The 13,713-nt window shown below is 50.7% G+C and overlaps 7 protein-coding genes across 7 annotated transcripts; 3 read left to right on the top strand and 4 right to left on the bottom strand.

Moving 5' to 3' along the window:
• Positions 1-101: 101 nt before the first annotated feature.
• Positions 102-2,147, top strand: AA0111_g155 (hypothetical protein; the record flags this gene model as incomplete). The annotated part of the gene is made up of 1 exon (XM_028647221.1): positions 102-2,147. The coding sequence occupies one exon, from the start codon at positions 102-104 to the stop codon at positions 2,145-2,147; it is 2,046 nt and encodes a 681-aa protein (XP_028512327.1).
• A 139-nt stretch (positions 2,148-2,286) lies between these two features.
• AA0111_g154 (putative ATP-dependent RNA helicase) lies at positions 2,287-4,659 on the bottom strand (the record flags this gene model as incomplete). The annotated part of the gene is made up of 1 exon (XM_028647210.1): positions 2,287-4,659. The coding sequence occupies one exon, from the start codon at positions 4,657-4,659 to the stop codon at positions 2,287-2,289; it is 2,373 nt and encodes a 790-aa protein (XP_028512328.1).
• Positions 4,660-4,955: 296 nt separating this feature from the next.
• Positions 4,956-7,260, top strand: AA0111_g153 (hypothetical protein; the record flags this gene model as incomplete). Its single annotated transcript, XM_028647199.1, has 2 exons — positions 4,956-6,837; positions 6,902-7,260. The coding sequence occupies 2 exons, from the start codon at positions 4,956-4,958 to the stop codon at positions 7,258-7,260; spliced, it is 2,241 nt and encodes a 746-aa protein (XP_028512329.1).
• A 77-nt stretch (positions 7,261-7,337) lies between these two features.
• Positions 7,338-8,654, bottom strand: AA0111_g152 (hypothetical protein; the record flags this gene model as incomplete). Its single annotated transcript, XM_028647188.1, has 1 exon — positions 7,338-8,654. One exon carries the CDS (start codon positions 8,652-8,654, stop codon positions 7,338-7,340), a length of 1,317 nt encoding a protein of 438 aa, XP_028512330.1.
• A 497-nt stretch (positions 8,655-9,151) lies between these two features.
• On the bottom strand, positions 9,152-9,619 carry AA0111_g151 (hypothetical protein; the record flags this gene model as incomplete). Its single annotated transcript, XM_028647177.1, has 2 exons — positions 9,152-9,556; positions 9,608-9,619. 2 exons carry the CDS (start codon positions 9,617-9,619, stop codon positions 9,152-9,154), a joined length of 417 nt encoding a protein of 138 aa, XP_028512331.1.
• Positions 9,620-9,978: 359 nt separating this feature from the next.
• AA0111_g150 (hypothetical protein) lies at positions 9,979-11,170 on the top strand (the record flags this gene model as incomplete). The annotated part of the gene is made up of 3 exons (XM_028647166.1): positions 9,979-10,002; positions 10,093-10,518; positions 10,571-11,170. 3 exons carry the CDS (start codon positions 9,979-9,981, stop codon positions 11,168-11,170), a joined length of 1,050 nt encoding a protein of 349 aa, XP_028512332.1.
• Positions 11,171-11,586: 416 nt separating this feature from the next.
• On the bottom strand, positions 11,587-13,230 carry AA0111_g149 (hypothetical protein; the record flags this gene model as incomplete). The annotated part of the gene is made up of 5 exons (XM_028647154.1): positions 11,587-11,594; positions 11,646-11,698; positions 11,749-11,860; positions 11,915-12,211; positions 12,264-13,230. The coding sequence occupies 5 exons, from the start codon at positions 13,228-13,230 to the stop codon at positions 11,587-11,589; spliced, it is 1,437 nt and encodes a 478-aa protein (XP_028511902.1).
• Positions 13,231-13,713: the final 483 nt, after the last annotated feature.

The following is a 13,713-nucleotide window of genomic DNA, read 5'->3' as shown; positions in this document are numbered from 1 at the left end:
AATTGAGGGGCAAAACGCGGAGAACTTTCTATCGGCAGACCGAACAGCTGCCACACATACAGCGTTTTGCGACTGCATTGATTCAGGTCCCAGGTTGAGAAATGGCTAAGGACAAGAAGAAGGCGGCAGCGGGAGGCAAAGCTGCAGCTAAAGCAGCAAAGGCAGCCAAGCAAGAGAAGAAAGCAGGCAAGAAAGACAAGAAGGTCGCCTCGAAGACACAGGAGATCGACTCCGACGCGGAAGATGTCGACCTAGATGACATCTTAGCACAGTACGCGAAAGAGCAGGAACAACATCATGCGATAACGGAGATACCCGCTGAGCCGCCCTCTGCCCGGACTTCAAGCACCCTCATTGCCAATCCAGCAAACGAGAATGAGATCTTCTTGTTCGGAGGCGAGTATTTCAACGGAGCGACCGCGAAGTTCTTCAACGATCTCATGATCTACAACGTCAAGCAAGATTCCTGGAAACAAGTCACAAGTCCGAACTCGCCACTGCCTCGATCTGGGCATGCCTGGTGCCGGGCGGCAAACACGAAAGAAATTTATCTATTCGGCGGAGAGTTTAGTTCTCCGAAGCAAGGGACGTTCTATCACTACAATGACTTTTGGAAGCTCGATCCGGTCACTAGAGAATGGACGCGCATGGAGGGAAAGAGCAAGACAGCCGCTCCGCCAGCGCGAAGCGGACATCGCATGGTTGGTTTCAAACAATATATCGTCCTATTTGGAGGTTTCCAAGATACATCTGCTACCACAAAATATCTCAACGATCTTTGGATTTACGACTGCGTCAACTTTTCGTGGCATACACCAAAGCTCCAAGCAGCCCGCGCAGTACCTGACGCGCGATCGAGCTTTAGTCTGCTGCCACATGAGCAAGGTGCAGTCATATATGGTGGATACTCTCGCGTCAAGACTCAGGCTGGTGGCAAGCAACAGCAGCAAGGAAAGGGTAAGAAGACTAGCAGTGGTGGCCCAGCGTCGCGCATGGTACTGAAGCCGAAGGTTCACGATGATACCTGGTTCATACGCATCACACCTCCACCTGCCGATCAGCCATCAACAACACTTCCAACTGTATCTTGGGAGAAGCGAAAGAAACCAGCGAATGCACCGAACCCGCCGCGCGCGGGTGCAACAATGGCTTACCACAAGGGTCGAGGTGTTCTCTTCGGTGGCGTGCACGATGTGGAGGAAAGCGAAGAGGGCATTGATTCCGAGTTTTTCAACCAGCTGTTTATTTGGAACGTTGAGCGTAATCGTTACATGCCACTTAGTCTGCGTCGACCAAAATTGAACGCGAACAAGAAGGCTGCCCAACAGACAAATATCAATCGCCGAGATCGTGGCAAGGCCGCAGAGGAGGAGCTACTAGCCAATCTCAAAGCTCTCGAGATGAAGGCCGGTGTTTCTGCAGATGCAGACTCGGATGACGAAGCTAAGAAACCCAAAGAAGAGGAAGAGGAGGAAGAAGCGAGACCAGAAAAGCCAAAGATTTTTGAATACCCACACCCGAGATTCAATGCCGCGCTTACGGTCCAGGCCGATACACTCTACATCTACGGAGGTACCTTTGAGAAAGGCGACCGCGAGTTCACCTTTGACGAACTCTGGTCTGTCAATCTCAATCATCTGGACGGCGTGACTGAGATTTTCAAGCGTGAGCTTGAAGACTGGCAAGGCAGCGAAGATGAGGCAGACTCAGAAGACGAAGACGAGGAGGATTCTGAAGACGAGGAAGGCGACGAGGATGACAAGTCTGAATCGACAGCTCCAACGAGCGTTTCAGAGTCCCCTGCCGTTGCTCCTATTCACTCCGAAGATCTTGGACCTCAAGAAGAGATTTCTGCACTTACTGATACTCTTCCGCACCCACGTCCATTCGAATCTTTACGGGATTTCTACGCCCGTACGTCAGAACAATGGCAAAATATTGTTCTGGAGGAATTGGAGAAGAAGGGCAAGATCGCGGAGAAGAGCCCGAAGGAAATCAAGAAACTGGGTTTCGATAGGTCAGAGGAGAAATGGTGGGATTGTAGGGAGGAGATTCGTGCGCTGGAAGATGAACAGGAAGCAGCAGGTATTGGTGAGGTTGTCAGTCTGGCAGACAAAGAAGGTGCTGGAGTGGGAAGGAGAAGGTGATAGGTGTGCGTTGAGCTTGCCCAAGACTTAGAGGCAAATAAGCTGTACATGTATACATACTACGTGAGAACAAAAGTTTGGTAAACAACAACAAAAGATGGGATCAAGAACTCAGCAAACGACCATGTTACTGCTCAATCTACATGATGGCTTCAACCACTTCTGACACCCAATCTAACTGAACTGCACTGACGCCCCTAGCCCAGGCCTTTCCTGTGAACACAAACTCATTAAAGACAATAGCCTCCACTTTCTTTCCAAAGAGCACCGAACTGGGGTGAATCGCTACAGTTTGGTTGCCTATCAACGTCTTGTAGCTGCCATCTGGCATCAATCTCGCTGTATTGGAGATGAATCCCCGTAGCATACATGCGAGTATGGCCTGACTCCTAGCTTCCGAGGGCGCACTTTCAGACTCCCCGTCGTCAGCCGAAAGTAGTTTCTGTTGTGTGCACTGCTGTCTTAATTGTTTCCTGATGTTCATCACATTCTCCATGGCACGGTGAGATACATAGTGCTTGTCGCACCAGGCTTTGCGTTGTGACTTTTGTTCAGCAGCGTATCGTTGCACAGCCATGAGAAGTGTTAGGTGATCACCTTCTCGACGATACAGCTCACGTCTAGCTTCTTCTGCTTCTTCTTTGCGCTCCTCAGTCACAAGGTTCAGGAAGACGTTCTCGACGCTGAGTGCGGATATAACGTCGACCACGTCGAGTAGGCAGTCTCGCTCTGGTTTCGCTGCCTCAACTAGTACTCTTCCGAGTGTAGGTGTGAGTGGGAACTTAGCAATTTTGAGACCAGTGTCGCTGATTCCACCGGTCTCTGTGAGTGCTTGTAGGTTTAAGAGCTGTAAGAGAGCTTTCTCCAGGGCTTCTCGCGGTGGCCGATCGAGGAATGGGAAACTGAGTACATCGTCGACACCTCGCGCCTTCATTGTCAGGATTGCCTGACTAAGGTCGCAACGCAGGATCTCGGGCGTTGTGCGTTCTTCCATAGTATTGTATCCGCTTTCAGTGTACAGCCGATAACATTGACCAGGTGCTTCACGACCAGCTCGACCTTTGCGTTGGATAGCTGCAGACTTGGAGATTGGTTTTACAAGTAGCGATTCGAGACCCAAGCGATTCCGGAATTGCTTTATCTTTGACTTGCCACAGTCTATCACAAAACGAACACCAGGGACAGTAACTGATGTTTCGGCGATATTAGTCGCAAGGATAACGCGCCGCGTGCGATAGGGTGTTGGCTGGAAGATGCGTTGCTGGGCGTGTTGTGGAAGGGCGGCGAAAAGAGGCAGCGCAAGAAGCTTAGGAACCTCGTCGTCCATACCTTCAGCGTAGTCGTTTATAAGCTTCTCGAGCCCCTCGATGGTGTCTTGACCTGTCAGAAACACAAGAATGTCACCTGGCAAAGGTTCCTTGTAATGTATCTGGAAGACAAGCTTTAGGGCTGCTTCGACCCAATCCTGCGTTGGCTGTGGGAGATACACTGTCTTGACTGGATATTGGCGACCTTCCACGTAACAGGTTGAGACGTTGCTTTTGTTTTCTTTCGCAGTCTTCGCGACCGTCTTCTCGGTGTTCGAGACAGGCTGGCTGTCTCCAAAGAACTTAACAAGGCCCTCTACGTCTGCTGTAGCACTCATTACTACGACCTTGAGAGGATGCTTTCTTGCTGTACTACCCTCTTTAGCGGCCACCAGATTCCTGAGAAACCCAAGTATCAAGTCAACGTTAACACTTCGCTCATGAACCTCGTCTACGACTACCGCGCTGTATTGCAACATGTTTGGATCTCTGAGCATTTCTTGAAGCAGCATACCCTCTGTCAAAAACTTGACTTTGGTGTGCTTTCCCGCAGCTGTGTCAAAGCGGACGCTGTATCCCACCTTTGCCGTAGGGCCTTTGTCACCAAGTAAGCTACCCATCTCATCGGCCACACGACGTGCCAGCGAGATCGCGGCTACTCTTCGAGGTTGCGTGATTGCTATGCATCCGGTACACCAGGACTCATTGGCCAAAAACTGAGGCACTTGTGTTGATTTACCAGAGCCAGTTTCTCCAGTTAATACCATGACGTTATTTCTCTGAAGAGCTGCCCTGATGGCGTCCGCTTGTGGCCAGATCGGAAGCGACTTACGGACTTGCCGTAGCTCATCACGCTTCTGAATCACGTGAGATGGTACTCTAAGGTCCTGTTGAAGTTTTCGGGCATTATCGTGTTGCTTGTTCTTCGGCCGTGTTTGTTGATCAGGCTTTTGCTGGGGTTTGCTGGATTGCGTCGCTTTCGATTCTGCTTTCGTGATTTCGCCGGCTTGCGCAATGCGTTCTGGAGTAGGTTTGAGAATCTCATCCTCAGAGTCGTCGAACTTCAATATCTGCCCAGCTCCCTTCTTGCCGCTCCAGCCATCTTTCGCCGGCTGAGCTCTCTTTCTCTTCTTTCCTTTCTTCAATTCTACTGCTTGGTCTTCCTTCTGCTCTACCTTCAATTCATCGCTCTTTTCCTTAGACATCTTTGTTCCTGCAATTGAACAGACCGTGTGGAAATCTCGAGTATGTATGCTTGCGACGGGATACGCGTTGCGTGTCGCCAATTTTTTCGAACTTCTAGAAACCCTTATCGATAAGAATGCGTGTCCGAATAACGTTAGTGCGAACAGGGATTCATCTCCACCTCCGCCTCCACCCCACATTCTTAGCTGCTCGTCCGCCGCATCCTTTGTCTTTTCCTGACGCCGAAGAGGGCCCAGCCGTGTACAATGTACGATCCCGTGGCATCGGGCTATCTCAGCCCGATGCCATACACTCTATGGTTGCCCCCGCCGATGGCAATGATCAACTAAAGATGATCAACCGGGAAATTAGCCTGCATCACGGAGGATGCCGTCATAAGCTCTATAAAGATGAGCGGACAGCACCTGGTATGAACGAATCACGAAGCCAACGTGTTACAATACAGCTGAAGATGTGGGCCAGGGCCTTGTGTTTGCTCTCTTTTGCGTCGTTGGGCGTGGAGAGCAAGATTAATCGTAAATCTATTGTCCAGCAGTATAACCTCAAACTTAATCAATCGAACCCATACAGTCCTGTCCAAGTTGGCAACGGAAACTTTGCGTTTGGTGTTGACATTACGGGACTGCAGACCTTCCTTCCACATAATACCCTGTCATCATGGGGATGGCACAACTCGACGACAAATCAGACTCCGGCGGACTATACCGGCGTTGACTGGTGGACTCACGGTCGTCTCGTCAACTACGCGCAACCCAATCCCGAAGAAAAAGATATCAGTCAATGGATGATTGCGAACCCACATCGAATCAATCTGGGAAGAGTCGGACTGTGGTTCGGCGGTATTGCCGGAGGCAATGTCACCGAAGAACTACTCAATGGCAGAGAGCAGGTGCTGGACCTCTGGGAAGGTGTCATCAGCTCAACTTTCTCCATTCATGGATCAGAGGTTCGGGTGACAACTGTTGCCAGTCCAGAGACAGATACTGTGGCCGTGGAGATATCGTCTAGTCTAGTAAGGACAGCGGGATTGGGTGTCTTCTTTGACTTTCCTTATGCGACCGGAAAGAACAAGTTCGACGCGCCATTTGTTGGTCTTTTCAACGCTACTTCAAACCACACCACCACAGACGAGTACAGGAACAGAGGTGCGACAATCACTCACACTTTGGATGCAACAACATATGTAGCGGACATTGCCTGGGAAGGGTACGCTCGGCTTTCACGCCTACACAGCGATGAGCACAAGTATATCCTAGCTGCCAGCCAGAATTCCGAGCAGCTTTCTTTCACTGTTACATACGCTCCTCATGCGGTCAATATGTCTTGTACACCCGAGACGGTTAAGCAAAAGGCTCAAACATGGTGGGCAGACTACTGGTCGACCGGCGCATTCTTGTCACTTCCTTCCGCTAGCAACTCTTCAGCTGATGAGTTGCAGCGCCGCACAGTCCTCTCACAGTACCTCTTGGCTGTCAACGGGGCTGGCAAAGATCCGGCGCAAGAATCCGGCCTGGTGAACAATGGCTGGTACGGCAAGTTTCATATGGAAATGGTATTTTGGCATCTGGCTCATTGGATGTTTTGGGATAAATGGGACCTCTATGACCGTAGCATCGGTGTTTACAAGCGCTTCCTACCCAGCAGTTTCGACAGGGCAGAGAAGCAAGGATACGAAGGCGCGCGCATCGGCAAGATGAGTGATCCAAGCGGTCGGTCTGCGCCAGGTGAAATCAACAGCCTGCTCATCTGGCAACAACCGCATCCGATGTACTTTGCCGAAATGGAATATCGATCTTTCCCAAGCGCGAAGACTCTTGAAAAATGGGACGATATCTTGATAGGCGTGGCAGACTTCATGGCCAGCTATGCCTTCTGGAACTCCACGACGAACCGTTATGATCTTGGGCCTCCAATGTACCCAGTCTCTGAGAACACTAAACCCAACGACACCATCAACCCCACTTTCGAGCTGGCATACTGGCGCTTCGGTCTCGACGTGGCATCAAAATGGCAAGTACGACAAAACAAGTCTGTTCCAGAGTCGTGGATACACGTACATGATAACCTCGCACTTTTTCCCACTGAAGAAGATGCATATGTAACATACGAGGGAATACCGGATATGTGGACTACACCAGAGTATACAGAAGACCATCCTGGTATACTAGGTATTTACGGTAAAGACTCCCATATACGAACTGCGTGTGAAACATAGACTGACTTCATACACACAAACTTTAGGCTGGTTACCTCCAGATTCCCGCGTTAACACGACAGTATTCAACAACACTGTTGCCAAGGTACACGAGACCTGGAACTTTCCCTTCTCGTACGGCTGGGACTTCCCACTGTTGGCCATCACGGAGGCGAGGAGGGGTGATGCAGAACGAGCGGTTAGTCAGTTGCTTGATGTGAACAATGCTTTCGATGAGGTGGGTATGCCGGAGGGTGGAACGAGGGTACCTACGCCGTACTTTCCGAGTGCGGCCGGCCTGTTGCTCGCTGTTGGTATGATGTGTGGTGGTTGGGATGGGTATGAGGGACCGGTTTGGCCGTCACACTGGGACGTTGAGTGTGAGGGTTTCACGAGAGGTATGTGAGTACATATATGTTATAAAACGATATAATAGGCTCTCTCTCTCTCTCTCTCTCTCTCTCTTCTAGTATTCAAAGTACACTATTCTTCTGCTGATTCCAGCAATGCATCAATCGCGCCCTCTAGGACCTCCATGCAGATTGACTCTTGTGATCGCTTCATCTCCTCTAGGACGTCCGTAAGAACGACATTCTGCTCATCTAACATTGAAACACCCAGCTCCAGCAGTCCTTTTGCATACTTGTTGAAATCTTTCCAAGTATTGATTCTTCTCGTGTCTGCCCATTTCATTTTTTCCCGCCAGAGAAACGGCGATCCACCGAGATACTTATCTCTCGAAACCATGCGGATTGTATGCAGACTGCGTTCTGGTGGCAGCGATTGCACTGTCTGGAATAGGCACTCCAGTCTCAGCACCTGATAACCTAGGTTCTGACCAAACTCGCAGGTAAAAATTTGCGTCACTGATATGGGAAGGCCTTCAATGACTTCCGGTATAGCACATTGCTTATATATGTCCAACGAAGGTGTATAGGGAAAAACTGTGAGTTTTGGAGCAATGCAGTCAGTGGTTACTGTTTTCAAACCAGCGCCATGTCTTGCCATGAAAGCTGCCAGAAGACGCTTGTGGCGCATTCCATACGAATAGCGATCAGGTGGTTTCAAGTAAGCAAAAGCTGAAAGAACGGGCATATTCCAGTGGGTGAGCCAAGCCAATAATTTGCCAGTAGCCGGTTCCGTGACCAATTCGAGTGAACGTAAATTCGGCAAGTCAAGTGGTTCGATCTCAATCGAATACGAGTCGGAAACGCTAAGGCGAAGTTCTGTCAGAGCCGTAAAGTGGTTCAAGAGTAGAAGGCGTTCTGATGTATGGATGTCCCCACCGAGATGCATAACCATTTTTGTAAGCTGTGATCCGTGCGAACGTGCAATGGATGCCATAGTGGGATAGTTGAGGACGAAGCGGCAACAGAATTCGCGAAGGTTTTTCATATGGAAGACTAGGTCGGACAATGCCTTCTTCCGTAATTCCTTGGATTTCCAGTATTTCGCGGAATGTTTTTGAACACTGAATGAGCGAACCCAGGAAGCTTTAGGAAGACCAGAATCGGTCGTTTGACCTAAGAGCCGGGCCAGGGCTGTGATGTGGTCTGCTTCCATGCCATGACTGTCTTGGGGTCCTGGAAGGCTGCCGTTGCGGTCAAGTGCTACATGGCGATACACTGCTGGCTTTATCATGTCCTGTACAATGTCAGGCATATAAACTATGAGATTAGTTTGGCGAAAGTAATACCCTCCACGATCTGCATACGCATTGTAGTCTCTGAAGGTCACGCGTTTTTCCTCTGATGTAACAAGGGGAGCGATCAAAAATGTGAGTATCGTACGTGACCACATGGTCGAGTATATTGAGCCACAGCTCGGTCGGCAAAGCAGGCAAGACGTGGGTTTTAGTGGGAGTTTCGTCATGCTGTTTGCTCGTGTCGTCCATAATGTGATGGGTGTGGTTTGGAGAGAAAGAGCGTCAGTTGAGGAAGACTGCCTTGAGGTAGGTGCGTCAAATTCAGGCATACTCAAATTAGGCGCTAGAAAAGCTAGCACTGATCAGGTTAGATGTTTGGATGCAGTTGTTGGGCGTAGTAACTATGGAGTCTCGGACGCAACGTCTCACATGAGACGTGCTTGTCGATGAATCTCGTTGCATGTATCTGCACAAGACCTAATAACAAGGTTCTGCAAAGCTTCTTCTGTGTTCGTTCTTTTCTTGAGTGACCCCTCTGAAACCAGGGATGTCGTAATGAATTGAAGTGAACGAGTGAGGACATATTAGTGCCTCTCTGATTTGTTCTCTTAATTTTACATCATGATATAATACAGAGTCATAATTTGGTTCTTCATGACCATCGAATCTTCATCTTCCATTGATCCAGCTTGGCCTCCCACCACGTCTTTTTAGGCGCCCGCTCAATCTCGTCCATTAACCTTGTGTAGTGCTCTGGTGCAGATGTGGGCTTTAGTACACCTGGCGACAGTGCATATTTGGTACTGTATCGGTTCTCCAGCAAGGAAAATAGTGCGTTCACTTGGGCTTGCTCGAGCTTGGGGTTCGCAGGCGGTGACGATGCAGCTGGTGTTGTAGATGCAGGGGACTGAGGCTTTGCGCCTTCTTCGGGAGCGGGCGTTATGGGTTGCAGGCCGAATGGTTTGCCATGATGTTCGATTGCGCGTGTGAAGGGAAGATTGGGGCGCAAAGCGTCCTTGGGCCAGAGGGCAAGGAGACGGGTGTATTGTTTTGTAATCTGCAGTTGCGTGTCAGCTGACTATGCTGTGATGCATGGCTGTAGACTCACAGTATTTGCCATGGCTGCTGTGTGCGAATAGTCCAAGACGGATCTCGTTCACTTTCTTCGACGATCCAAAAGTCGATGATGCTTCGGTAACCAGGGTCCAGGTGCAGGGTCCGTGCATTATTGGATCGTGGCGCAGCGCCCGTGTCGCATGGCCTAAAGCGACAAAGTCAGGCAACTGCATTTGAAACGCCTCCTCCGCTGCATCTGCCGCCTGACACGCTCCACCACCTGCACTTCCCTATCACAACCGCCGCCTTTCCCTCGTCCACGCCTGCTGCCCGGCCTATTCCTACCACCATCTCGCCTGTCGACACTCGATAGCAAACACAGCATTGCACCCTTCACGTCACACATCCGGTTATCCGCGCAACATGCCCAGCCAGGGCTACGAGAGGGTACGCTGTCCCAGTTGGTCCCGGGCATCCTGCGCCCGCGCAACCCCCTTGTATTGCCTTCACGACGCCCAGACTAACCCATCAACACAGGTAGCCGCCCAGGACGAGGATGAATCTCCCCAGAGGTTGCAGGCTGGTCAGCAGTGGCCGCCTGCATCGCCGCCACCGTCATTCCACTCGCGCGCATCATCACCAAGCGGCACATCACGACGTCTGTTATCCGAGGATCCCGCACCAAACGAGGAAGACCGCACACTCGCCGACACGTTTGACTCGGATTCCGACGACGACGACGATAACGATGGGCGCGATGATCGGCAGCGGCTGATGCGGGGAACACCCAGGACAGAAGACGAGCCCGTGGCTCCGGGCATCCAAAGGAGAGTGACGGAACTGCCAGTCTTCAACACACAGGCGCCGAGCAGCGGACGCGTCTATGGCGGAGGCAACGGTGGTGTATGGGCTAATCTGAGCGCAAAGCCGACCAGAGGGGAGGACGCTGAGGAGAAGCCTCCGGTGCGTATTCGACTACACGTGCATCATATCAAGCATTACTAACAGCCACCAGACCTACGAACAAGCCGCCGCAGACGCCACACCACCCTACTGGGAAACCACCATCCTCGCTCCCGGCACTTTCGGCGATGAAGTCTTCGTCGAAGGTCTTCCCGTCGGCTCCCTCTTCAGTTTCCTCTGGAACGCTATGATCTCCATGTCCTTCCAACTCGTCGGTTTCCTCCTCACCTATCTGCTCCACACTACCCACGCTGCAAAGAATGGATCCCGCGCTGGTCTCGGTATCACACTCGTACAATTCGGTTTCGGTTTCCGCTCCGCCGTACTTAGTCCGAACAACGGCAGCAATGATAATCCTGGGCAGGGATTCGACGGTGGCGTTCCGAACGACCCAAACGCCCACGACTTTGACCCCAACAAGGTTGGCAGTGGAAGCACGGGTGGCAGTGACATGACACCCGCCGCGAGTGCCATTACAGGCAGTGACTGGATAGCATACGGACTGATGATTGTCGGCTGGTTCATCCTGATCAAGAGTGTGTCCGACTTCATCAGAGCAAGGCGGCATGAACAACTCGTTCTCCAGTCTCCAGACCGGGGGTTGGGCGTGGCTGTTGTCGCCGAGGGTGAAAGCCCAGAGCGCAGTGTATAATTTCTTCAACAAGCCTCGGACTGGCATTCTCTTCTCTCTCTTTATAGCGTATTATTTGGTTGCATCTAGGCACGGAGTTCTTCCTTGGTTAAAAACAGATCGAAAGATATAGTTTCGCTGTTGTAGCAGCACATCACTGTACGATTTTCCTTGCTTGTCTACCACATTACTATCTATATCCCGGTCCCGGGGTCTCTTCTATACGAAGTCAATCACCTCGAATCCTCACGTCCCACGTTGATGCTTTCACTTCACTGCTGACGATGATACTACTATAAGGCTCATGATATGTCAGCCATGATAGAGACATGTTGAATTAGTCTATTGGTTATTGTACATGCACAAATTATGCTGGGTATCTCAAATCTCAAAAACGGCTATTGCCAAATTGCACTGCACCCATCGATACGATCAAATCATATGCCTAGTGAGATGTTAGCCTACCCTCTCGATAGGGAGCATGAATGGAACTTACCATAAAGAGCCGGCGCGCATGAACCTTCAAACACGGCAAATTTAGCATGCGATCTAAAAGAGTAGCGATTGGTTACATGACAACGCACTTTTCAGTCGCATACACCTCTCCATACTGGTCCACACCCGCCATCAGCTCATTGTATCGCTGCTTGTTCTTGACTTCTTCTGGGAACCACTTTTTGAGAAAGGCAGCTTGTTCGGTATCCAGGTTGTCTGTGACGGGCCATTAGAAGATTTCTTACGGGTAGAGAATGGAGGAATGCTTACCTGAATTTGCATCGAAAACTGTCTTCTCTCGGCAGAAGGGACAGTTGTACTGCTTGTTGTTCTGCATGACGATCAAGCACCTGATGCAAAAGGTATGGTTGCAGCTGAGTTTTACGGGCCGCCATTGAATTTCCATGCACATGGGGCACGAGTAGTCATCTATTTGCGGAACGTGGGAGAGGATCTGTGTGTTGACTTCGGCGCAGACGGCCTTGGCGAGATGTTCTGAGAACTCTGGGTACTCTACTTGACGAGGGAACGTGGACTTTACGCCCAAAGCTGTGCGTTTGTCGAATTCTAGTGCAAGGTTAGCCTACCGGGTCTACGTTTGAAAGAATCGAAAACATACTCTTGAGAATCTTGATCATGGCATTGTGATTGATCTCGCCGAATCGTAGGCCTTGGAGAATCTCTCGGTTGATGTGCATAAAAGTATTCAGCGCTTGCAGGTTCTCCTTCTTCTTCAACTGTTCCACCAGACCGGCCTTAGCAATCTTGTTTGAGAAGCCAGCCAATCTTGCCATTGCCTTTTCCGAATCATGCGATTTATGATCAATCTCCGTTGTTCCAAAGAAAATGCCCTCTTCGACGTATACCTGGAAGATCTGACGCCAAGTAGTGAGCATCTTTCTATTGGCTCTTCGGTCGGGGTTGGTCAACTTGGCAACCTGTTTCCCTAACGCTTCAATCTGAACGTTCATTCGTTTTTGTTCGCGCTCTTGCAGTTTCTCCAACCCTGTGACTTCACTGGTAAGCCTGGTGAAAAATTCGGTGTCCGAGGTAATGGGAACCTCGACTGTACGGTAACCGGGTCGGCTGCGAGAGCTATTTGTTGGGGTGGTCGTCATGGTACTGGCTGGATCTACAGAATTGGCAGATTGCATTGGCGAGCCTGAATCGTCCAAGACGCGCAAATCAGACATGCCAGTTTCAACGGCCAGCATCTGGAGTTTGCGCCTGGTCTCATCATCCAGCTGGGCGCTCAGGACCTCTCCACTTGTCTCGTTTACGTAGAAGAGTAGCTTTGGATGGAAAGCCTTCCGTGACGGCGAGGCATTATCCCTAGAACTGTCGGGGTTGAGGATATACTCGAATGGTCTTTCTTGATCATCATCTTCTTGTGTAGAGGCATTGTAGTCTTCGACATGCTTCAACAATTTGGACAGGGTCGCAGGATCAAGGCCCACTTGCTGCAGCTCGTCGGTAAGCCTCTTGATGCACTTCTTGAGCTGCGAGTAAGAGATGGCGGAATCGACCCACTCTGGCGGGAAGCCCTCATCCCGGAGTGTTTGCTTGAACAGATGGCCGAACTTCATATTTGGGGAAAGGTCGACGAGGAACCGTGGTAAGGCTGGCCGATCAGGAGGCGCAGAGGACGCACGTGGGGAGCTGAGTGGTTGCAACGCTTAGCGGGGTACCTTCCACGCTTGTTCCGCCGCAGTTCCGTGGACCAAGCTAACGGAGCCTTCCAGCGATCACCCACGCTTGGGATATGCAAATGCGACTGAGTAGGGAGATGATGGAACTTGAAGTTTGTGTTTCGACCTGTATTGGACGTGTGGGTGGAGGGGAAGTGGTAATGAATGAGGGAATAACGACTTGTCAACAACGGCGACTTGTTCCGCGGGTCATGCGCCTGTCTGCCTGTGAAGGATGCCGCTAAATGGAGACCCCCAGAATTCAATGGAGATAGTCTTGCGCCATTACGAAGACATGGGGAAACGCCTCTTTTATGAATCAAAACAAATGCATGGCTTGTGCCGGCTTTCGGCGTTGTCTAGACTATGGTGGCTCCAATA

This window comes from Alternaria arborescens (assembly GCF_004154835.1).
Source record: "Alternaria arborescens strain FERA 675 chromosome Unknown contig_1, whole genome shotgun sequence".
NCBI classification, from domain to species: Eukaryota; Fungi; Ascomycota; class Dothideomycetes; order Pleosporales; family Pleosporaceae; genus Alternaria; species Alternaria arborescens.
The sequence above is the reverse complement of the archived record's forward strand: the minus strand, read 5'-3'. Positions and strand labels throughout refer to the sequence as shown.